General features: G+C 38.4%; 1 protein-coding gene across 1 annotated transcript in view; it reads right to left on the reverse strand.

Annotated features, from left to right (window-relative positions):
* The window catches only part of ITGB6 (integrin subunit beta 6), a 33,204-nt gene extending 11,712 nt beyond the window's left edge, over positions 1–21,492 (reverse strand). Inside the window, exons 1-13 of the mRNA XM_088058915.1 lie at positions 21,407–21,492; positions 21,226–21,302; positions 20,410–20,489; positions 17,409–17,613; positions 16,248–16,494; positions 15,190–15,355; positions 14,513–14,674; positions 13,665–13,760; positions 8,967–9,056; positions 4,202–4,336; positions 3,575–3,992; positions 2,886–3,108; positions 282–379 (exon numbers count right to left, since the gene is read on the reverse strand). Of these exons, the coding sequence (XP_087915041.1) occupies positions 282–379; positions 2,886–3,108; positions 3,575–3,992; positions 4,202–4,336; positions 8,967–9,056; positions 13,665–13,760; positions 14,513–14,674; positions 15,190–15,355; positions 16,248–16,494; positions 17,409–17,613; positions 20,410–20,489; positions 21,226–21,286 (1,981 nt within the window). The 5' untranslated portion in view covers positions 21,287–21,302; positions 21,407–21,492. The remainder of the gene's footprint in view (positions 1–281; positions 380–2,885; positions 3,109–3,574; positions 3,993–4,201; positions 4,337–8,966; positions 9,057–13,664; positions 13,761–14,512; positions 14,675–15,189; positions 15,356–16,247; positions 16,495–17,408; positions 17,614–20,409; positions 20,490–21,225; positions 21,303–21,406) is intronic.
* Between the last annotated feature and the right edge of the window lie 1,654 nt (positions 21,493–23,146).

Genomic DNA, 23,146 nt, shown 5'->3' on the forward strand with positions numbered 1-23,146 from the left:
GCTGGGACTGGTATTTATTAAATTCTCTACTTTCCTGCATGAACTACTTAGAAAATAGGCATGATCCAATGAGTTAATTACCTGGAAGGGTTATAGCAGCCCTGTTCTGCATTTCCTACTTGCCTCAGAAGAACCATAGACAGACAGTACATATTATATTATGACCCATAATATAATTCCACAGCAGAAAAACAAGGCTGCTTTCAAATATAAAATTACTGAAAGTGGAATGTCCTGCTAATCACACACACACGCAAGAAAGGAAGGCTGAGTATACCAACCCTTTGCCATGCTGACAGTTGCATCAACCAATTTGCATTTTTCGCTGCAATCTCCCAGTGACTTGTCATCGGAAGCCAAGTGACATTCCACACAGCTCCTGTGCAAAATAATTCAGCAGCCCATCAATCTCTGCCTGCCACAAAGCAACAATACAAAAGCCAGTGTATGTGCATCTGCATTTTAAAAAGGAACAAAATAAAAGGTCTTTTGCTATGGATACAGCAGTTCTCAGGAATATGATAGGTACTACCACCAAAGAAAATCCTGACAAAACCAAACAAAAAAAACCAAAACCCGCCTGAATAAAGGTATTGTGGATAAGCTCTGTCTTGTCCTCTATTCTCTCCCAGTTTGTTAGCTACCAGACAGAACCCCGGGCAACATTATTCATGTAGGTCTATCAAAGACATGTGGTTACTCACATGTAACATTCATCTTCAAAAATTAAAAAAATAAATATTCTGAAGACTAAATATTCTCACATGAAATACCAGCTGAAGGAATTCCTATCAGATGAACAATATCTGAAATTGACTTCAAAGAGATCAAGCTGAGGCACCTGCTATGAATCTGCCTTTGTTGCTAGTCTATTGAATAATGCATTAAAACACTTTTCAGGTGTCTCAACTGTTGTCTCTTGAATATGATTACTTGTCTCAGGAATTACTTAGATCCTAATTATACTAATGAAACTTAAAAGAAAATTATTTTTTTATTCAGTGGTGGAATGACTGAAATATTATTTAAAAACTCAGAGTCTAGACCAATTCCTTTAGAAATCTCCCTGTAAATTCATTGAGGATTTTAATAAATCCAGGGTTTATTAATGAAAAATAAAACAACAAACAGAATTCATACATGAGCATTTCTGATGGAAAATGTATTTGCTGATTTCTCACAAATAGCTTCAGCCAAACTGAGTGGTTGAGACTCTGAGAAGCAGCCTGAAAGACTGATTCCATAAAAAAAAAAAAAAGGAAAGAAAGGAGAGAAGAAAGGAGAGAAGAGGAGAGGAAAAATGAAAGGGAAAAAGGGGAACTGCAACAGAATATAAAAAAGCCCCTGCCTATCTCCTGTTGCATTGAGTTACATATATCCATGGGAATAAGCTGAGGCTACTGAATTTATCTTCAGGATATGGAGGTGACCTTATCCCTCAGTCTGGAAATGGTGAATAGTAAAAGTCAGTGGGTAATGGGATAGCCTCTATCTCATGGAGATAAATTCAGTGTTGGTGGTGGTTTTGTCATATCCACCATGTTTCTCATGCTAGACTCTCTTTCTCAGCTGCCTTGCCATTGATCTCCACCCCCTCTGACCTAGTCTTTCAGCTCTCTGTTACCCTACCCAGCTATTCCCAGTGTTCTCTCTCTTTTTCTTTTTGTGCCCTGCGTTTCAGCAAGAGAAGACACTGAAACAGAAAGATCCAACACTGCATACAATATACATGTTTAAATGGGTTAATGTAATGCCTATCATGTAACTTTTTATTTCTTATTCTTTGCCAGATCGGGTAGAGCAAAGCAGCAGAATTATTCTTTTTGTTTAGAGCAGCTGCATGCAGAAATTCTCTTTGAACATTCCAAGAGTCTCAGTTTTCTTAGGGCAAATTTAGCACTAACAGAAAGAGACTGATGAATTAATGACATCATAGAATAGCTTTTCACTCAGATGCACTGTAGATTGCAATGACAGGTATGAAAATACAGTGTTGGAGAGAAATGGGTCTCAGCTCTAAATAAGGAGACAGGACATTGTCATGAACCATGCAACCTAAACTGCTCAGAACTCAGAAAGCAAAGCCGAGGTCATTAATAACGTGTGTTCTGTGAAGCCTAACCCAACTTCTAGCTTAAATTTCTGCTGAAGACTGCTCCGTTTGGACTGTAGCCCTACTATTATACTATTATATTAGCTCATGTAATACAAGCATGAGCAATGGTGTACTTAGAGTGGTCATCTTCACAACCTTCGTATTTTTGGTTGCTTTTCCTGTCATGCTCCACAGCATCACAGCAGGAAAACTACATAAATTGAGTATGCTCAGTGGACAGATGACATTTCACCATTTACAATCAATTTATCATCCACTTATACATGACATACAGCTACCTACTTATTCATTCCTTGACTATTATCTAGTTTATTATACTTACACCTTTTTAATTCAGCCAAGCTTAACTGAATTTGGACTATGACTTTGCAAATGTGTGAAGCCTGAATGGACAGCATGACCTTACTCATTCATATGTATGAAAATGGTAATACAAATGCCAAATTTTTCTGTGAGGCCATATAAATGTCAGATAAGGTCACCATTCTGATTAGTTGTACAGCCAGGGATAGCAGTGGAAATCTAAAGTTTTACCTGTGCTGCTTGAAGTTGACTTAATAGTTTCACATAAAGCCCTTTTGTACAAGAGTAATGCTCATGAATGGTTGATAGATGAGTTGTGACTACCCACCTCAAAGGGCAAAGAAGCTCTTGGGTTCTGGTCTGTAAATCCAATTTACAGACATGGCAGTAAACACACTGCTGAGGGAGTGTAGGAAATAGATACCTGGATGATATAAACATCAGAGGTTTAAAGCCAGCACATTACCGTCTGGAGCTGCAGGGGTCACCGCAGAGAGGGCATTTTTCACACATTTGGCCCGAAGCACCTGGATGGGTGCAAGCACATGTCCCACAGATGCAGTCACCTCTCCCACTGCACAGTGTCCCATCCTCAGCAATGCAGGTGCTGGTATCAGTTGTGCAATTACAGTATTCACCAGTCCATCCACTGTGGCACTTGCATTCCCCACAGTCACAGTCACCATTGCCTGGAAAAAAACGTTCATTATACTTCAGTCACTTATAATTCAAAAATAGTCTGAAGTATGATCTTTAAAATTATTCTCTTTAACAGAAAATATTTTTCTCTCTCTAACTCTTCTTCCAAACATTTTTCTTTCTCTCCCAGAATCTTCAGTTTTAAGTAAGAGGATCAGATTTTTGCTTAGACTGGCTGTAAGCCAGTGCAGCTCCATTCTCTCTACTGGAGTCCGCCATGCAGTTCTTGCCTCCTGGCAGTGCACAAGCAGGAGTTGTCTCTCCAATTTGTAAGTCACAACAATTTGTAAGTACTTCCAATTTATAATGGCATAGCCGAAACTATTTTAAGTCTAAAGACCATTCATAACTAGTAATTCTTTACACGGAATTGGCTGCAACTGAATATATAATGAAAATACAAATCCACATGAAGCTCGAAGTGCGGACAGCAAGGCCAGCACCGAGGGACCGTACCTGCACACTGAAGCCCTCTGTGCCTGAGGCAGGAGAAGTCATTGCACTCGCAGCGGGGCCCGTACACCTTTCCGAAGGGGGACGGGTGGCACAGGCAGTGCCCGCAGTAGCAGTCGCCTCTGCCGCTGCAGGAGCTGTGCTCGGCAGGGCCCCGGCAGGAGCTGGCACCCAGGGAGCTCTCATGGCACTCGCAGTGCGGCCCCACGTACCCGGGGCTGCACACACACACCCCGCACTCCAGAGAGCCTTTCCCTTGGCTGCACTTTGGGCTCTCCTTCTCCGCCTTGGCCTGACAGTCACAGCTGCAGAGGGGATGAATTTCCATCTCCAGCATGTCACTGAGCCCCACAGGTTTTATCTTGATGAGCCTTCTGGTTTTTTCGCAAGAGGAGAGACTTACAGTCACGTTGAAAGAGACCTGGAAGAGAGAACGGGGGCTGCTGCGAGCACAGGGAGCTCTATGGGGTGCTCAGGAAGTGCATGGACAGGACAGAGCAAGAGGGTCATAGATACTGCCTGCTTTTTGGTGACTTGTTTGAAGGAAGATAATTTAATAAAGAGAAAACTCTACCTTGTGTTCTAAATTACATGAACTTTGTGTCTTTGGAGAATACATTCTTCACTTACTGTATCTCCCACTTTCACATGAGAGCATTTCCTCTGATGTGGAAAAAAGGTCCCATTGTTACAGATGGCCGTGAAGGAGAGATTGAGCCCTTCCGTCTCTCCCAGGATCTCCAACTCAACCTCAGACCTCAGCTCCTTCAAGGAAAAAAAGTGTGAGATGGATGGATGGATGCTGCATGCTGCAATTGCTCCATGTCTGTGAACATGGACTGTAATTTATCCTGACTTACACAGGAGCACACTCATGCTTTGGCACTTTGTTTACAGAACCCTCTATTGCAAGAAAAATGGGGAATGAGCAAAATGCCAACAGACCCAGCTTTCAGTGGAAAGCAATGGTGGTATCACTTTAATATCTGCTATCACGGGGCTTATTTCCTGCCCTTCCAGGAGAACAAATTCAATGTTTTATTAAATCACCTTTCATAACTCTGCTGACTGATGCAGGTTTTCTTTTAGGTCTGGACTTTCTGAGGAGTGGATTTGTGTCCCTGATTGCATTGCTAGGTCTGGGCTTTTCCTGATTAGCCAAACTGTGTCAATACTGCTCCCTCCCTTCCTTTCTTCTCACAATGGAAATTCCTGCTTCATGAGCTGTTTGTACTGTTTTAACCTGCATTCAACAACATCCCTATTATTTAAATCAATTTGTTCAATTAAACTTTAATTTTGTAAGTCACAAACTGTCTTTCTGAAATCACTCATACTAGGTATCTGTATTTTAAGTCTTTAAAATACTTTATGGCAACTTTGCTTACACTACCTTAATCCAATGCCTGTCACAGGCCATGGGGAAATTCCCTATGACTTCATTGGTCTGTGGATCCAGTAAATGGAAATTTTTCAGAAGTACCTCAGCAACTGCTGAGAAAACATCTCACTGACTTGACTTTGTGCTCATAGTTTAATTGCCTGCAAAATACCCCCTGCCCTTCAGTCAGAGCACAGGGAACTTGCTGACTTTACTTCAGTGAGTCATTCTACTAAAGGTAGCAGGATGATTCACTGGAGTAAAGGTCTGCTGGGGTAAATCAAAGTAGAAATAGAGTAGGTATAAACCTGCATAGACAACTCCCTGTCCTACGTACATGTTCTGGATTCCTAGGAAATTTTTCTTAGGGTTGTAAAATTGTGCCCTGGGCATCAATGTTGGTAGCTTTGGAAATGTCCAGATTTCCATTTCCATTTGATTTGGAGGTAAGTGCTTTTGTCACTGTTGAAACAATGCAGAGTTGTCGGTAATAATTTGTTTGCCATAGCTGGGCTCTCCCAAAAGGACCCAAAACAGCAAATCTCTAGGTAAAGCTGTGACTGTGGGCATGTGCTTATGTTACAGGAGGTATCACCAGTAGTCCCTCTTCCACCAGCTGCAAAATTACAAGGTACAAACAGAGTGCAACTGTGAGAGAAAATGAAATGCTGCTGAACACCAAATTGTAATACTTTGAATTCTGGAGTCTATATTGGGTCATTTGAATGTGGCTTGCTGTTGTGAGAGATCAATTTATGCATCTTACAGCACTGAAAATGAACACAAACTGTAATAAATTCAAGGGTTTTAGATTCTAATATCTGTGAGCACTTCTAATGACATTTTAAAACTACTAAGCTGTCTGGCCATAGTTTGAGGACAAATAGAAGATAGTTAATAGCAAACAGAAGCTTTAAGCAATTCAGAGAGAAACATTTGTAGCTCAAAAAATTTTCTGAATGGAACAGACAAAGAAGTGCTAAATACTTGTGCCCTTGTGGTATCTGTCCTTTCTAATATATTATTTCTTTGTTCTTGTTTCTGTGTAAGTGCAGGCATTAAAAACTGGAAAAAAAAAAAAGTGTAATTTTTCTGAAATTTTAAATTCTTGGAATGGCTTTAATCAAATGGCCTGCTATCTGTCACAAAGCATTTTAGCCTACAGCTCTGCAACACAAAATGCTTCAGAATTCAATGCTAAACAAAGCAGGCAGAAATATGCTTACAGAAGAAAATGAACCATACTTGGAAAGAACATGAGAACTCCTTGCAACAAATATTTTGACAGCTCAGACTTTCTTAACTTGCTTACTTCCTCTCTAAAGTTTTTACATGGCAACACATGGTGAATAGCATTAGCAAACCTTGTGTTTGCACAGCAAGTAAACACTCAAAAATACTTTAGAAGTGTTAAAAGATTTAGCCTAACTCTGCTCCTAGGGGGCAAGTTATTTATTCCTTTTCTTGTGAGTGAAGAAGCAGAGACAGAGGACATCAAATTACACTTCTGAGAGTATAATGAAAAGTTTCTAACAAAAGTAGCTTTAGTTCTGTTTTGCATGTGATTTTCAACTGTAAGTCTCCTGTCGTTTCCTTCTTCACAGTCAAAAAAATCCAGATACCTTTACTCCTGTCAAATAAAGTGGTTTTTTAGTGCTTCCTGCTTGGAAGATTTTTGGTCACAAAACAATAAGATGGATAACCTTTAAGGTTAAGTGTAATAAAATGGACTTTGGGAAATTTTGAGTGTGATGTTGCTACTTGCACACTCCTTATATCTTGAAAAAACGGTGGGATTTTAGGACTGTACGTGCAGCTCTGGTACACGGTCCAGACATGCTGTGCCTGGATGAGGTTGTGACAAGTTATGGCCCAAAGGCAGGAGCACCCTCCCTGCCACTCCTGCCATGCAGCAAGCACAGAGCTTGGAGCTCCCTCCAAACCATGCCCATGGAACAGATGAGAACAGAACCAGCCAAAACCGCTCAGGAGCTGCACTGTGGTCACCACTGCCAGCCCTGCCACCTGCTCTGCTCAAAGCACACAGCAGCTAAAAAGCAGCTAAAAAGCCAACAGAACCAGAAGGCTGAGGACAAGGCAGAGGACATAATTGTGCCTTTGTATAAACCTTAGTGTGCCTGTACTGTGTACTGCAAGCTCTTGTGGGCTCCACATCTCAGGAGGCACTCATGAGAGTCTGGGAGGGTAAAGAGCCGGTCAGATAAAGTTACCAAGGGGATGAAGCAGCCAAGGAGAGACTTAAAAGACTGGGATTCTAACTGGTAGAGAAGAATGAGGGTGTGAAAAGTGTCTCAGTAACACAATAAATTAAATGATAAAGACACAAAGATAAGGGGAATGCAGAGCTGTTATTCACCAAACCCTACAACTTGGGAACCAGGGTGGACTCAGTGAAAATTTAAAGCATAAGAAGCAGGTTAAAATAGGAATAAGAAAATTGTGCCTTGACACAGTGAAACCGAACCCCTTCTTGTCATAGAAGGCAACAGAGGCCCACAGTATCAGCAGGTTCAAAAATGATAGTAGGAAAAAAATTATAGGCTGCAGGAACATAAGGGGATGCTAAGGACAAGAGGCAAGGATTCACTCTTCACATCTTCAATATTCCAGTGAGACGCCATTCCACACCTATGTTACAGCAAAAACACACAGCACTGGGACAATTTTTGTGTGTTTTCCCATTACTTACTGACAATAAAATGGTATTACAGCTGTTAAATGTAGGAACCTGTGTCTATACATTAGACTGCCAGCTTGGAGAAATGCTGATAGGAACCAGATGTGACCAGCAGCAGGTTGTAATCCAGAAGTAAAATTCTGTTGCCACTCAAAGTTTAGCAATAACTTTGCTCATAAGAAAATTTCCTCATCTTCATTTATTACAATTTGTACACTCCCAAGATTAACCCTGAAGTACTCTCCTTAAAAAAAATTCATAAAATGGAGAACGTCCTGGTACTTGCATTTCATTTTTAAAAGTCATAATTCAGCAATTGTATTACCTTCATTGCTTTTATAAGATTTAGAAGAGTTTGGTTTCCTTCCTATCACTAAGACCAAAGTAACTTTGGCACAACGATGACAATCTTAGTTGTTAGAAGAAAGAGCAGAAAAAAAAGTAAGGAAAGAAAGAGAAGCTATTAGAGCAGAAAAAAAAGTAAGCAAAGAAAGAGAAGCTATTTGCAAAGAGTTATTTGTCATTGTAGACAACCTGTAGAGCAGGTTTCTAATAAAAATGGGCTGAGATGGATCAGAGAAATCTATGGAATATCAGTGTATTTGTAAATTAATATATCTGTGCAAAGATCTGTACAGCTGCTCAGAAACACCCCTCTGACAGAAGAGAACTAGGCACCCAGGAGGTGTTTTACAAACAAAGCTCTGAAGAGCAGTGCTGTGTTTATGTTCCTGACATCATTACAGTATTTCTTTGAATTACTTAAACAAACCCATCCAAGTCCTGGCATTACCTAAACAAACCCACATTGACTCCTATGTTTCTCTTTTTGAAAACCTCAGAACAGCCTCACAGAGGCAGCATCAAATTGCTAAAGCAGAGAAGAGCACTGAGCACAGAACAGTGTTTTTCTCCTCAGATATTCCTGCAAAGCAATTTTTTGTCCACTCTGGTGGCAGCTACCAACAGGGAGAGTTGAGTCCCTGTTGAGATGTGGAACTGAGAGATCTGAATATTAAAGAAGGCTTATGAGTGGGTGTAAAATACAGGAATATGAAGAAGGCAATGCAGATGACACACTGATTTAAATTCACCATTCTAGCAGAACTAAGAATTGACAGAAGGCTACAGGAATTTTGTTTTTTTGCTTACTTAATCCTCAGAGTGAACACTTTTTCTGTTAAGGTCAGCATCTAACATAAAAAATTATGTAATCAGTTTATAAAAGGAATTAAAGACAATTCTTTTTATCAAACTGCCAACCAACATTGTTTCATGTAAACATGAAGGAAGAAACCACATTGTAACCCTCTTACCTGATATGCAGCAATGATCAACTGGAGAATATTTCCAGAATCCTTCTGTAGCCGTCCAACGGTAGCCCCAGGAATAAGCTTTGCATAATTCTGGAAATATAAAAAATTGATTTAAAACCCAACAAAAGCCTGGGTGACAAGAAGCTACCATCTAAAAAAACCTCAAACCCAGAGAAAGAAAAAACCCAAATAAAGCACCCCCAAAAACACCCCATCAAAAAAAAAAAAGCCAAAATAAAAATGAAGGAGCAGATAACAAAACCAAGTACATTAAAGCCAACTGAAATAAATGAGAGTAACATTTTCAAGGATTCCTGCAGTCTCCATTGCATGTTCTTAATGAAAAAAGTCAGATGGAGAAGAGCTGCTTTAATTTGAAATTCATTGAACATACATTCTTAAATCATCTCTATATTGGAAGTTTGATACTGCTCTATAAGCTCTAGTTTGTCCAAATTTAGAAGGAAGATATGTTTTATCAACATTTGCATTTCTCTTTAATAAAAATATCCAGAAACAGACTGATCTGCTCGATTGTTCTTGCACTGTTCAGGGGTCTTGGACCCTACATTCAGCATCTGCAGTCACATTTTTACCTTTGCACATGTATCTCAGTGCTCTGTGGCTCTAATGGATTGTATGTTGAATTTCTGTGAATAATAGAGTGCCAATTTAGCAATTTATTTCAGTGATAAATTTTCTTCTCTTTTTGTATTAAATTGCACTGAGGCACTAACATGATATCTGATAGCTAGATTTTAAATACAGCGAATTAAAATTTGTCTTGCTTGATTTTTAACTACATGAACTTCCCTTGCTTTAACCCATGCCTTTGGAAAACAATGTGTTCATCATTTAAAAAGAGGCATCGTAGCACTAGTTTTCCTTTACACATTATCATGTCAATGCTGTTATTTTAAATAAAGGAAAATATCCAGAGAACTATTAATAAACATGGGTAATTTGATACTTTTATATTCTTCTTATCCTTCATATCTCCAAAAGCTCTGTGATTACATTATGTATTATGTATGGAATAGTTATCATTCATTAGATTTCTGGTGCTATTGTAAATCAGTGGGATTAACTGCATTTTATGTTACAGCTGGCGACTTTGCATTCCTGACTCCTCCTGTGATTAGTGCCCTCTCAAGGATTCCTGGAATATTGAAACTCTGTGTTTCATACATGTGGACCTTCTGAGAGAAAAGATGACAAATCTGGAATTTAAAATACAGTCCCCTTTAATCTGTGGTATGCAAAACAAACAGCAGGGATATGCTGCCCTGAACAGTTTGGTTGATCCCTCCTCTATGAGCAAAAATTTTCTGCATGGTGATACAAGGATGGCATTTCAAGCCCAGGCTGAGTGTGTGTGTCCAGTCCATTGGTTAAACCTCACCTCTTAGCAATATTTCTGTTCAACCATTGCCAAGGTGAGGCAGACTGATGCTTTTGGGGTGATACTATTGCAAAACATCCAAAGGATATCACAGAATTTGGTCCTTTGGCAAATATTCATTAAAAGGTGAACTGCCATTTTGTAGGGATACTTTGACAATTATATATTTGAGCCCACTGGGGTTATGTCTCTATTTCAGCAGTGTAAATGATAGAAGAATTTTCAACATAAATAGTGTGCCATGCCAAATATATAAAAATAATTTGAAATTCTGTATGAGTGTGCAGACTAAAGTATTTTTAGTTCAATTTCCAGCAGTGCAGCTGAAACCCCCATTTTCAAGCTATTTATCCTGTGATATAAAAAGAAACAATTCATCCAAAAAAGAGCAACTTTTGTTTCAAAAGAAATGCTACTTAGTCAGGACTAAAGCTGGAGTCTTTCCCTTATCTAAGTTTGAATAAATTTTTAAAGAATTCCACTTGAAAACAAATAACATCAGCAATAGTAGCAGCTACTTCATGAAAGTTTAAAGACCAGTGTTTTGTTTTATACCAAAATAGGAGTGGTTAAAATATAATTATTATTGCCATATCCACAGATGCTTTTTGAGTGACTAGCTTGTATAGAATGAAAACATCCCCTGCTGCTTTGGCAAGACTCAGCTGAGACTACTGATGCTAGAAGTTAGACATACATGAATATATTAAAAATACCTTTTTTTTTTAAACAAAAATTCCTTTTAAAAAGTAATCTCAAATTATCAGGGCTCAGTGCAAAGAATTTTCTCTCTTCTTTTGCACCAAGAGATCTAAATGATCTCTTGAGGTTACTGTGCAGTAGTTTTTTAGGTGCATGGAAGGTTCGAAAGCAACACTAGCCCTGTTACAAGCATAGGTGTTCTGTGCTTGTGCCACCCCTAATATTTGTGTTAGATAATAATACACATGTAAGTGGACAAACTGAAAATTCTGTTAAAGAGGATCAAGAATATTACATGACTGAATTATTTTGGGCAAAATTATTGGGGATTATACAGGGCTAGAAATACAAAATACATATTTGACAGTCTGAACACAGCACTTAAGACTAATGGAATCCATTAAGTCTATTTAAAGAGGTGCTTTCTAAGTCCTCACAGTAATTTTAATGTAAGCTTGTCCCTGAGAACTCTATTATAAATAGCGAGAGTCAGTATTGGTATCTGATGCAATTAGAAGCCGAGTTCAAGTAGATTTGAGATATTTGGACAGAGTCTTTCCACCTCAAAGGATAAATGGAAAATTTTTTTCAGGGAGACTACAGAATCCCCACTACCAAAGCTTTCAAGAGAAGTGAAACACCAAAACTTTTAGAGTTTAGAGTCCTCTGCCACCATTTCCAGGCTACCGTAGCAGGGGCCTTAGCACAAGAATAATTCTCATTGTCTTGCTTTGTTCTTTTTACATTCCTAAGCATAGATACAGATTATTTATGTTAATATTACAAATTTACATTACAGAGATGAAAACACAGCAATATTTATTTCCCTGTTACCACATTCTACGCAGGCTCTTTAAAGGTAATTGCTGTCTGGAAAAACTGAACTGTGACATTTGTGTATGATTTTTTGTACTTTCTTTGACCAATTTTCTACATCACCTACTGGACAAAAAGCAGACCACAATAAATACAGCTATCCATATTAGTGAAAGAAAGCAGTATTAAAAGGCTAAATCAGCAGATAGACTATATTCAGTAGGATTACTGTACAAGCTATAAGATAGAAGGTAGTTGTATTTTCTTTTTTCTAAGAAAGAAAGTAACAAGAGCAAACCATTCCCTAGCTGGGTTAACTATGATTTTGTGTTTTGTGTTAGCTATAAGCCCTTGTTCAGTGTTCCCTGTTACCAGGGAAAGGGTACCTCTTGGTAGCTTTGAAACTGACATAAGACACAGGCATACTGAAATAGAAACATCTTGGTAAGAATGCCTGTGGACAACTTCAAGGGTGACCACAAGCAACTTCCAAGGTAAAATACAGTGCCACCAGCAAGAAAAATAGTTCTTTGGACAAAAAAAAGGCTCTATAAATCAAACAGGTATTTTCAAACTACCTTCCCAGAAAAAGCCCTTATTCATGAAGCATGCATTAAAAATCACCTATAAGGAAAAATATTTCACTTGTCATTAATTTGATCTCTATTAAGAAATTGTTGGAGGCACTCCATTTGTAAGTGATTGACTTCTACTGTTATCAATCTAAATTTTCATGATCCAGCTCAGTATTCAATACAGTCTTCAAAAGAGCAAGGCAGTCAGTGCTTCAAGACACAGTGTTCCTCCCCTCGTCAAGGCTGGAATCTGAGAATCAGTTTATGCAATTTGCGACTCTTGTCACTTTTGTCAAACAGCTGGAGCACCAATCTTACTCACATCAACTCCACCCCTGGAACCAGTTGCAGAAGTACAGGGAGGTCTTCCCTGGGTTAGACAGAAATAGAAAACCATCCTACTGGTGGCTACCTCAAGGACTCAGCTGCTCTCTCTTTTTCCCTACTCTTTCTTTCCTATTTTCCATGTGACAATCACAGCAGAGGAGCACCTCTCCTCATTACTGCACTTCTGCTGTTAATACAGAATGTTTTGCAAAGGCTTCTCCTTCAGAAAGCTGGTCTTATTGTATCACCAGGATCATCCTTATTGGCTTCCTCTCAGCCAACCTGAATAAATTTAGACAAGCAATTTCACTCTGCTTGTCCCCTTTCACACAACAGGGTGTAACCAGGCAGCCAAGCTTAGGCTGCAAAACCCCTTAGTACCCATGATGAACTCTTACCTAGAATCTCTTTTAGTGTGTTAAGATTTTTTTCCCAGGAGCAGGACTAGACAGAAAATGAAATAATTGAAAGGGTCACAGAAACAAAGAAAAACCCAACAAACCAAGATCTCAGAGCTGAGCTCTGAAGATAGCTGCATGTTTCAAGGTATGTTCTCATCTTATAAAAGTAAGAAAAGGTTCAGCTCTCCTCTAGCCTTGTAAAATACAAAAGCCTAATTACAGTGATTACACTGCATAGTTTAGCAGTGCATAGTTTGTCAATCCTTGATTTCAAAGTTACCTTAGAAGTCCAAAATCAATACATGAAGAAGCACTTAAGCAGAAGAGCTTTCCTCTGATATACAATTTCCTAGTTATTTTTATCACATAATTATCTTGTAGAATTCAGTCCTTAGCACTAGAATTACTGCATCAACTGTAAAAAAGGTGAACTTTAAAACAAACATTGCCAAACTGAACATTTTAGTTTGCTTACCTCATATATGTGAACTTGCTCATTCGTTACAGCAAAAATTAACAGAACATTGTTTTGCACAAGTTTGTCGATTAATTGTCCAATTGTGGGATACTCCTGCAAACAAACAAAAGAGAGGCAAATCAACCTGTTTCTCACGTGCTTTCATTTCCTTTCTCCCATGAAAGAAACATTCAAGTGATCATAATGAACACTTTGTTCTCTGTGTAGTATAAACTTTAATTAGGAATACATGTATATAAAATAAAAGATAGTACATATAATTTCCTCATGTTGTTTTTAAGGAGAACCCTCTGTGACAAGTACAAAGCCAGATTCCATAGTGGGGGCTTTGGCTCAGTAGCATCTGTGTTATATATATCATATTTAATCCAAAGAACAACACTGCAGCAGAGCAACAGTATTTGTCCTACAATGAAGACCACAGTGTGTATATTCAGTATTTTTGAACACTGAATCTTAAGCTGGTAAATGCAGGAATAGTGTCCTGCAAATTCTTGAACTGGTCCTGAATTGACACCCTTTCAGGGAACATAATTAATGCAAATCTTGCCTTCCCTGCAGAAAGAAATACCACTTAGTCTAATTGCATGGGCTTTCCTGTTGTAGAAATCATATTTGTTCTTTCTTTTTTCTTAGTTATAATATATCCAAATTCCATACAAACACAGTTTTCTCTCTTTACTGAAACATGCAGTTACAGATAAAATAGATTACATGAAATATCTGGATTCCCCAGCTTTTACACATTTCAGTGTTAAAAGTGTAATTCACTCATTTTCTTAGTTGTCTGTGTTAGTCTCTAAATTTCCAATATGTGAGAGTGTACAAAATTTGTAGGCAATTACCAGAACAGTTGACATGGAATATTCATTATTATGGTCCAAATGACAATTCCCATCATTAGGAATAACAATCCCTGCCAGTTTACTGTCCATCCCAAAATGGGAATCAGCGTCACTCACAAACACCAGCAAATGTAGAGAATCATTCCTCCATCCAATTTTTTCCTGTCATTTAAAACACATCAGATTAGCAAGATATATTGTATCACAACATAGTAAAACAGTAAAATATTTGGAGAATGGGGTCTCAAAACAAATGAATAGCCTTGCTCTCAAGGAGGTATCAAAGACAACACATCTCCTAAGAAATTATGTTCATTCCATTGTCTTTGGCTAACATTTTGTTTCCGCATCCTTGTGTTTAATAACATGGGCTGGCCATGTTCATGTCAATCTGCTTACTACTCTAAACAGAGTTAATAAAAAAAATATTTAAACAGAAAACCAGACCCAGCAATTATAGCCATATTTTTCCCTGGCAATTAAAAGGAAACTTAGACTAAAATATTGCAGTATGAATGTTTTACTTGTACAGCCAAAAGTATTTTCACACAAATTTAATGAGGCTCTTGGTTTGTGTTAAAAATTTTTGAAAAATAATCTGTCACTTTGAAATACCAACATATAATACTAGAAGAGATAATATATAGAATAATATTATACCTAGAAGTTTCAGTTACCTTGCAAACAGCTGCCTGCATAATTGCATCAAATCCTCCCTCTGGAGTGTCTATATTAGCAGAAATTCGCTGTCCTTTCACAATTTCATTGAATTTTTCAGTATCATTTGTTAGTGGCAAAACATTTTTATATCCAAAGGTGGGTAAACACTCATATGGTACACTTCTGTAAGAAAAGTGAGACAGCTTATGGATAATAGAGGGTGAAAAATCACTGTAATGGCTGCTTCAGAGGCCTCCCTGGATTAGTTTTCGTCTTCTGTCTTTTGTCTGTGCCTGAGAAGATTTAGTGAAAAATCTAAGGTAATTAAAGAGCATTCAGTGATTTGGGCAACAGAAAAAAATCCACATAAAGGCTGGGAAATGTCTCCTAGAGCAGAGAAATTCAGCTAGTTACCAAAGTGCAGCCCTTGCCATGCCCCCTGCTATGCCTTGATCTCATATTCGGAAGAATATTGGGATCTGTACCTCCTTAATGGCATTCAGAGACAACCACCAAGGTGCTGCAGTCCTGCTCCAGGTTCTCCCCTACACAGATTAGCTAAGGGCTAGGGCAGCCAGGGGCTGCAGAGACTGCTAGACCTTAAGGTGGGGTGGGGAGTGGGGAAAGCAGGAGAATAGCATTGGTGGCTAAATGATACAGGTATTCTGTGTTGGGTCTGAGTTTGCAACTCTTTAGTATAGTTCATAAAATTCTTGTATATATATATATATATACATTTATACACATATTCCAGAAAAGGAAAGAAATTAAAGAAAAATAAAAAAAAAATAGAAAACTACATGCTGGATACCTTTTTGTTAACATATTAAGCATATTTGCAACTAGCAGCAAAAGCTAAAAGGAGACTCACTCCCAGATTCCTCTATCCTAATAACATAAGACTCAACAGAGTGAAGATAAGAGGGTGAGATTCAAAGAACCAAAACTTGTTCCACAAACTGACTCATCAACAGCTGGAAGAGGGGAGAATTTCCAGTGAAATCAATTTTAGCCTAAAGATTAATATTATGACAGCGTTGGCACACAAACAGATGTAGGGACTTTCCCTGCCTACCTGCAAGGGTTATTTATTTCTGCAGCTGTAGTTTTGATAAATGGTGAAACTGGTTTTTCAACAAAAGATCCAAACCCCAGTCTAAAGTTGCTTGTCAATTTTGACATCTCTTTGGAAAGAGTTGAACCCAGTTCTTTAATTGTATTCAGATCATCATCCATGGAAGCTGAAAGATCCATGAGGTAGTAGAGATCAATCGGATAATCTTCAGTCTGGCGAACCTTGATCTGTATTGTTTCTTCGTATCCTATTAAGGTCAGGGGAAAGTGAGATACATATCAGAACTTCTGTGCAGAGAACACGAGCAATGCCAATTTCTTCATAAACTTCTCTATGGTGACAATTATCTGGTATTTCAAACCACCAGTAGTATTAACAAAAAAATTCATAAATTGTCAACAAAAATATCTCAAATAAGGGTCTGAAAAATTAAAAGTAGTTCTAATGTTTGGGTTTTTTCTGAACAGTTTTTCATAATGCAATAAGCACAGAATTAAAATCAATTGCTATAATTTGAAAAAATATGAAAACATTCTTTCAGCACTATGCATCTTTAGAAAATTTAGATATGAAACTAATTTGAACTAGAGGTAGCACTTTGGGGTCCTACCATATCCTTTATAAATTTAAACAAAGTGTATACAGAGATTTTATTCTCAGTTCCAACAGTATGACCTGACCTAACTGGATGTCTCTTACTTTTTTCTATTCCAAATTTTCTCCAGGAAAAATTCACATCTGAAGGACCCCAGGGTAGTTCAGGAATGCTACCATTAATGTCACTAGTACCTTGTAAATCCTCAAAGCAAGTTTTTATGCTGCCTCTGAGATACTGTGCTTGCTAGACCAGCAGGGGAGAGGCACAGGAGCTCAGCTGGGGAGGAGCCAGGGGCTTTCATTCTCTCCCTGCCACCTCACTGGCAAGAGAAGAGAGGAACTAAAAATATATATCCTTATTTTTATGATGTACCCAGCATTTCTGAAAATATTCTGAACTCAGCTGAACCTAGTTTTCATGCGATGAGTCAACAGATAATTTTGGACTTAAAACAGGTTTACAGGTTTTCGTCTTTATTCTGTCAAGATATCTTTTAGATTGTTCAATCCAAGAAGTTTCAGTTCTTCACACTGTCTGAAATAAACCTATGAACTGTGACTTACCTGGTCGCAGCCTCAGAGTTAATTTCTGGGGATAAATCTGTGTGACATCAGAACTGTTCTTCTGGGCTGATGCCGTTAGGGGATCATTTTTGTGAATTTCTACTTCTGAAATGGGAAACTCAATCGAATTCAACTGGCATCCTTTGGACAAAAGATTTTCCAGGGTATCACACCTCCCATGAATTCCAGACGAGTCTGTGTAATTCTAATGCAAACAGGAGAAGGAAGGGATGAGTTAAATGTTTTTACTGACTAGCCACCAGCACCTGCCAGATAAAAGGTCAGTCCAATGCAGGGAATGGAAACAAAGGTGCAAGTTTGTGCAGACTAGTATAGAACTAGATACAGGTGGCACAGAAACCCAAATTTGCTCTTCATGGGTCATGTCACACAGGTGTATAATTAATGTAACTTACACTGGCTTGCTATCCTGGGAGAAACTGCTCTATTGTTGGGGAATGGGAATTGTGCCACTCACTGCATTTGGCTTCTCGCAGTACTGGGAATGATAACACAAAGCCCCTCTGAGCCACTGGTTTTTCTATCACAGGATTGTGCCACAAATTCATCAGTCTTTCCTACACAGTTCTGAACTGCTGACTGAAGCATGTCTTTTAATAAAAGAGGTCTTGCTGATAATAAACTCCTGGACAATTTGTGACAAACCAATATGTGGGTACCCAGTGTTCACTGGTTCTTCTTTTCTGGCCTACACTTTCTGCTCCACTCTAATTTAACCTGTTCACTGAAGCAGGCATCGAGTCCTTGTTCCTCTGCCTGGTGCCCAAGAATGACCACAGCCTGTCCCCACAGTTCCTCAGCACCAGTGGTGCTCTCAGCATCCCCACACCTAAATTTGGCTCAGAATCCTCCTTGACCTTCTCCCAGCCAGAGGAAATCACAAGCCTACAGATATCAACTGGATATCTCACAGTTTATTTTCATTACTCAGTTGAAAGAAGTGATATGCATTCCTTTCCACAGCACTGCCACAGGGTAGGTACTAACCTCACATGGTGCTGAAGTTAATGGTTACTTTTACAAAGAGGCTTCTGTGTCTTATTACCATTTCCCAGAACTACATCTAGAGTTATAATTCTCAAAATCAGTCAGCTGTCTCCCAGAAACTGCTCTGACCTGCAAGCTTTTTTGTCCAAAACCTGGGCAATGTCTGACAGAATCAGCTCTGCAACATTCAATTCCTGGTGGATGGTCATGGGCCCATATCATGCATCTGCTCTTTTCTCCTAGGCTTGGGCAAGCAACCCATGCATCAGCCACTGGACCACAAATATTCTCTGAATTCAGTCACTGAAAAACTTTCCATGCAAAACAAAACAAATCTGTTTTAAACCTATTAAAACCAGAATTATGACCCTTTTTTCCACCAATATATCATGCTTCATGCCTGAGAATTGTCAGGGATCTTATATATTTAGGTGGAAACAGTGTTGAGGCACCTGCTGGGAACAGTGGTTTATTATTTTCCAGACTGAACCTGTTGCCTTTGCTCAGGCAAAACTCTGACCCGCTGCTTCTTGCATACAGTACACATAAATGACATGTACCCTTATAAACCTTTCACAGGGAGATCCATATAATCTCCTTTAGTTACACAGTTTGTAACTTTTCAAAACCCGTGAAGAAACAATCTCTTATTTCAAATACAAAGTGTGTTCTTATCCTACAGAAAACAGTGGTTACTTTGGAGGTGCTTTTGTTTGCTATGACACTAAAGCTCCTATGTTTTTTGCACGCCCGATGTGCTGTTTTCTAACAAAGAACATGAACAAAGAAGAAAAATCTAAATCTTCACTGTTCACTACAGTGAAATTTTCAACAGTTCCACAGTTTTGTCTGTTTTGTATTTTTAACTCAATAAATCAATAATTTATATTGGGTTCTTTTTCTTCCCTGAAAATACATGGCAGTAATAAAAATTATGTGATCCAATTTCAACAAAATCCTGTTTTATAGTAAAAATATAAAAACTATTGCAAATACTGTAATGTGGGGTCCTTTAGACCTCCATGGTAACATATTATGCAAATGGCAAAAGACGTCTTTTTAGATTTTTTTTTAAATATGCAGTTTTTTCTTTCTTAGCTATTTCATGAAGAGTATTTTAGTCCCACACTAAGTGTCATTTTGCTGTACACAAGAACAATAAAACTGTTAGCAGCAAAGGTGCAATCCAGAAAATAAAATTAAAAATACTTACTTTATTTCTCTACTATTTCTGACAAGTATTTAGTTGCAATAGCTGACTATCTTGTTAATGCCAATGAACTAAGATCTAGAACATTTACTGTCAAGTGGGGAGATACTATTTAACACCATTTATAGGAGAAAGTTTTAAAAGCAGAGATGTGGAACCACTTGCCCAGGGCTGCACTGAAAATATGAAACAAAGGTATAGGAAACAAATCCAGATATATTTTTTAAGTCTAATGTTTTAGCCAAAACACATCTATATCATATAAATTATAAAGCCGACCTTGTCATATTTAAAATCAACCACAGATTAATAACTTCTATATGGAAGTTTTATATCTGCAAACTTTTACACTGTTGATACCTGCAAACCTTCTGTTTACATTGTCTGGCTGGGCACATGATCTGTAAGATACAGTCTGGCCTCTGACTTTGTGTCTGGTGCTTCATCATCAGTGCTGGGGGTGAGCTAGCCCTTGGGCTGATGATCTGAGACCCCCTAATAACATTTCTATTTCTGCCTTAGATTTGGAAGGTTGATGTTTTAGTGGGTTTTTTTTTTCAAGCAAGCAAACAAACAAACAGACAAACAAACAAATATCCAAACAACCATACTGTGAAAAACAGACCATGTAGATTAAATTCCACTTCTGATCCCCAGGAAGACTTCACTAAGTGCTGCATGCATTACAAAACTGTGGGCTGACCCAATTAAGTCAATACTTCATCACTCGGAGTGACTACAAAGACTTCAAGTCTTACTTTGAATTTTTTTTTATCACTCTACCTCTTGCAAACACCAAGCGCAGTGTGGTCCGGAAAGCAAACAATCTTCACAAGTCACTGCGCTTTCCTGAGAACAGGTCCCTGAATTTAAATCCAAGAAGATAAAAGGCTGTTAATAATATGTTTAATCATTCAATTTATGAAGAAACTTGTCATTTAGAGAATGTAGGTGGTGAAAAATGCACACATTTAGCCATATTTAGGATGACTGATAAAATTTCTTCTTAACGGTAGTTCAATTGGTAAAAGATTAACTCTCCAATAAAGATTCAAACCTCAGAATTGCTGGCAATTAACATACCTCCTTTTGCCTGCTTTATGGGTGGCATTCACTTAGAACATATTAACTGGTTCCCTCCAGTGCACCTGATAGAGTGTTACATGTGTTTCTAGGATGGTGTAGCTAAGTAATTTCCAGCATTGCCAGGGATATTAAAAGAACAGATTTATTCTCACTCTGTATGCATAAAATTGCTTCACTCAGTTCTGTAGATACTTGATATGATTTTTATCCATTGTGTAACTGCTAGAGAAACACTCAGTCATATGTATAATATGAAAGATTCTTAGCAGATCAAACTGTGATTAGTGAAAAACAAAATTGTTCGAATGTCTGTCTCTTTCAAACCTGTTGTGTTATGTAATGGCCACCAAATTGTAGATGAATTGGCAATGCAGCCCTACAGCAGTCAAAAAAAAGTCATTAAACAGAAAGTAAAGATTAAATACAGAAGACAGAGAGCTATTTCATGTCAACTTCAAGCAAGAAACAATGCAAAATGGTTTTGAAATTGATCGCCCTGCCCCTTAGCCTTACCTTGCACATAGTTATTTCTTTGCAGAAATAGGAAACAGAGGCAAAGCAATTCAATCCCCATTCGTTTTCAGTGTTGGCTGCATGACAAAAAAATATTAGCTTGTTAATTATCGTCTGCGTAAAGGTAGAATGTCGTAAAAACCATGCATTCCTGGAGGGAATGTTTTCAGATGTCACGTACACCGGATTGCGAGGAAACTTCAACCCCAGCGGGACAGACCATGAACAAAAGTGAAAACAAGGGCTACCTGGGCAGGTAAAGAGGACAAGCTGTGCACACAGTAACGTGAACATGGTTATCACTTCCTTGTTTTCTTGGACTCCTTATAAGGCATACGGGGAAAATTCATTCAGGTGAAGATTTCTGTCAGTCCCAGTCACTCTGGGTCCTAGAGCAACCCAGCCAAGAGACCAGGTACAACAACTCTTTTAAGGCTCCTTCAAAATAACACCTTTAATTGTGCCCTGAGGGGAGATGGATCATTAAGATTGCCAAGTGAGTATACCTGGAGAGATGTAAAAATCCCACTTTTTCAGATTTCCTGATGTGAAGGGAAACTCATAAAGGCAATTGTGGAAAAAAACAAAAACCAAAAACCAACACAAAAAACCCAACAAAAAAACAAAGAAGCAAACCCAAAAGATCAATCACAGATTAAAATGGAGGACTTGGCTTCAGTACTTCAAGATACCAAGTACATTGATTTTATTAACATTCCAAACTGAAAGGGAAATGCTGCAGTTGTGGACTTCTTTAATATACAGAAGAAGGAATAATTTCAATCCCAGTACAACAACTGACTTGAAAAAATAATCATGTCAGCCTTAACTCTGCCTAATAAGTGGCTGAATATGCTACAGCACAGAAATGACTGCACAACAAGTTATTGCTATCTCTCCTCTGCCTTCCCAAACTGAAATGAATGAAAAATATGTATTCTTTACCACCTTATTAAAAGGAAATAAAATATTTTATTTCCAAATTTCATCTCTTCCCATCTTTTATGCTCTGCTATTGTCTGTTTTAAAAATCATTTGTTCAAGACAAGTCCTGTCTTTTCATAAGGATTTGCAATAGTAAAAGTAGGGATGGGTCTATATTACATAAATTCAACATGCCTGAAACATTCCTGGGCATTGAGGCCAGCTGGCACAGAAAGACCTGAGTTTATGATCACAAAGGACCTATTTGGACCATTCTAGCAACCAAATTATGCCCAGAAATGGTTTGCAGTGAGTGTTAATTGGGAGAGGTCAAATTCATGCCAGGAAGCATTTTAACAGTCTAATAGCATAGATAATCTCATTCTAGTGCCTGGAAATATTCCCAGGCACATCCAATTTTACTAGTATTTACACAGACTATGGGTAGTTTCAGTAGCAACTCAAACTGGATTACATCAGACTACCTTTGCTCTGCCTTTGTGTTCCCACCCCTTTGCTCTTACTAGTCAGCATTCGTGTCCAAACACGCCGTGTTTTGAGCTGATCCAACTAAAACCCAATCACCTTCTGTGAGGAAGGTGGAGGGCTGGTTTTCATCTGGTTGGGTCCCTTGAACCCTGTGGCTAGTTCAGAGCTCAAGGAAGAACTGGCAGGAAAGGTGAGAATATATTAGGTCAAATTTAGCCCAGTTTAGGCTGTTGTGGACCCATATCTTAACATTTCTATTTACAACAACATTCCTAAGTCTCCTTCAACTGCTCTCTATGTCTCAGAGTGCCCTTTGTAAGGCACTTGTTCAGCTACAGCAATTTCCTGTGGCATGAAAAAAGCATTGATTAGATTATGTTCCCTCAGTCTGTGAAGACACAACACTGTGAGAATTACATAAGGTCAAAAAGAAGTGGAATCAACCAAAAGTGTTTGCTTTTGCTAAGGAAAAACATCCTCCTGCAATATGCCATTCAAATATCCTACT

The sequence above is a fragment of the Pseudopodoces humilis genome, chromosome 8, assembly GCF_049639895.1.
Source record: "Pseudopodoces humilis isolate 2021_Gansu_Grassland_sample_001 chromosome 8, ASM4963989v1, whole genome shotgun sequence".
In the NCBI taxonomy this organism is placed as follows: Eukaryota; Metazoa; Chordata; class Aves; order Passeriformes; family Paridae; genus Pseudopodoces; species Pseudopodoces humilis.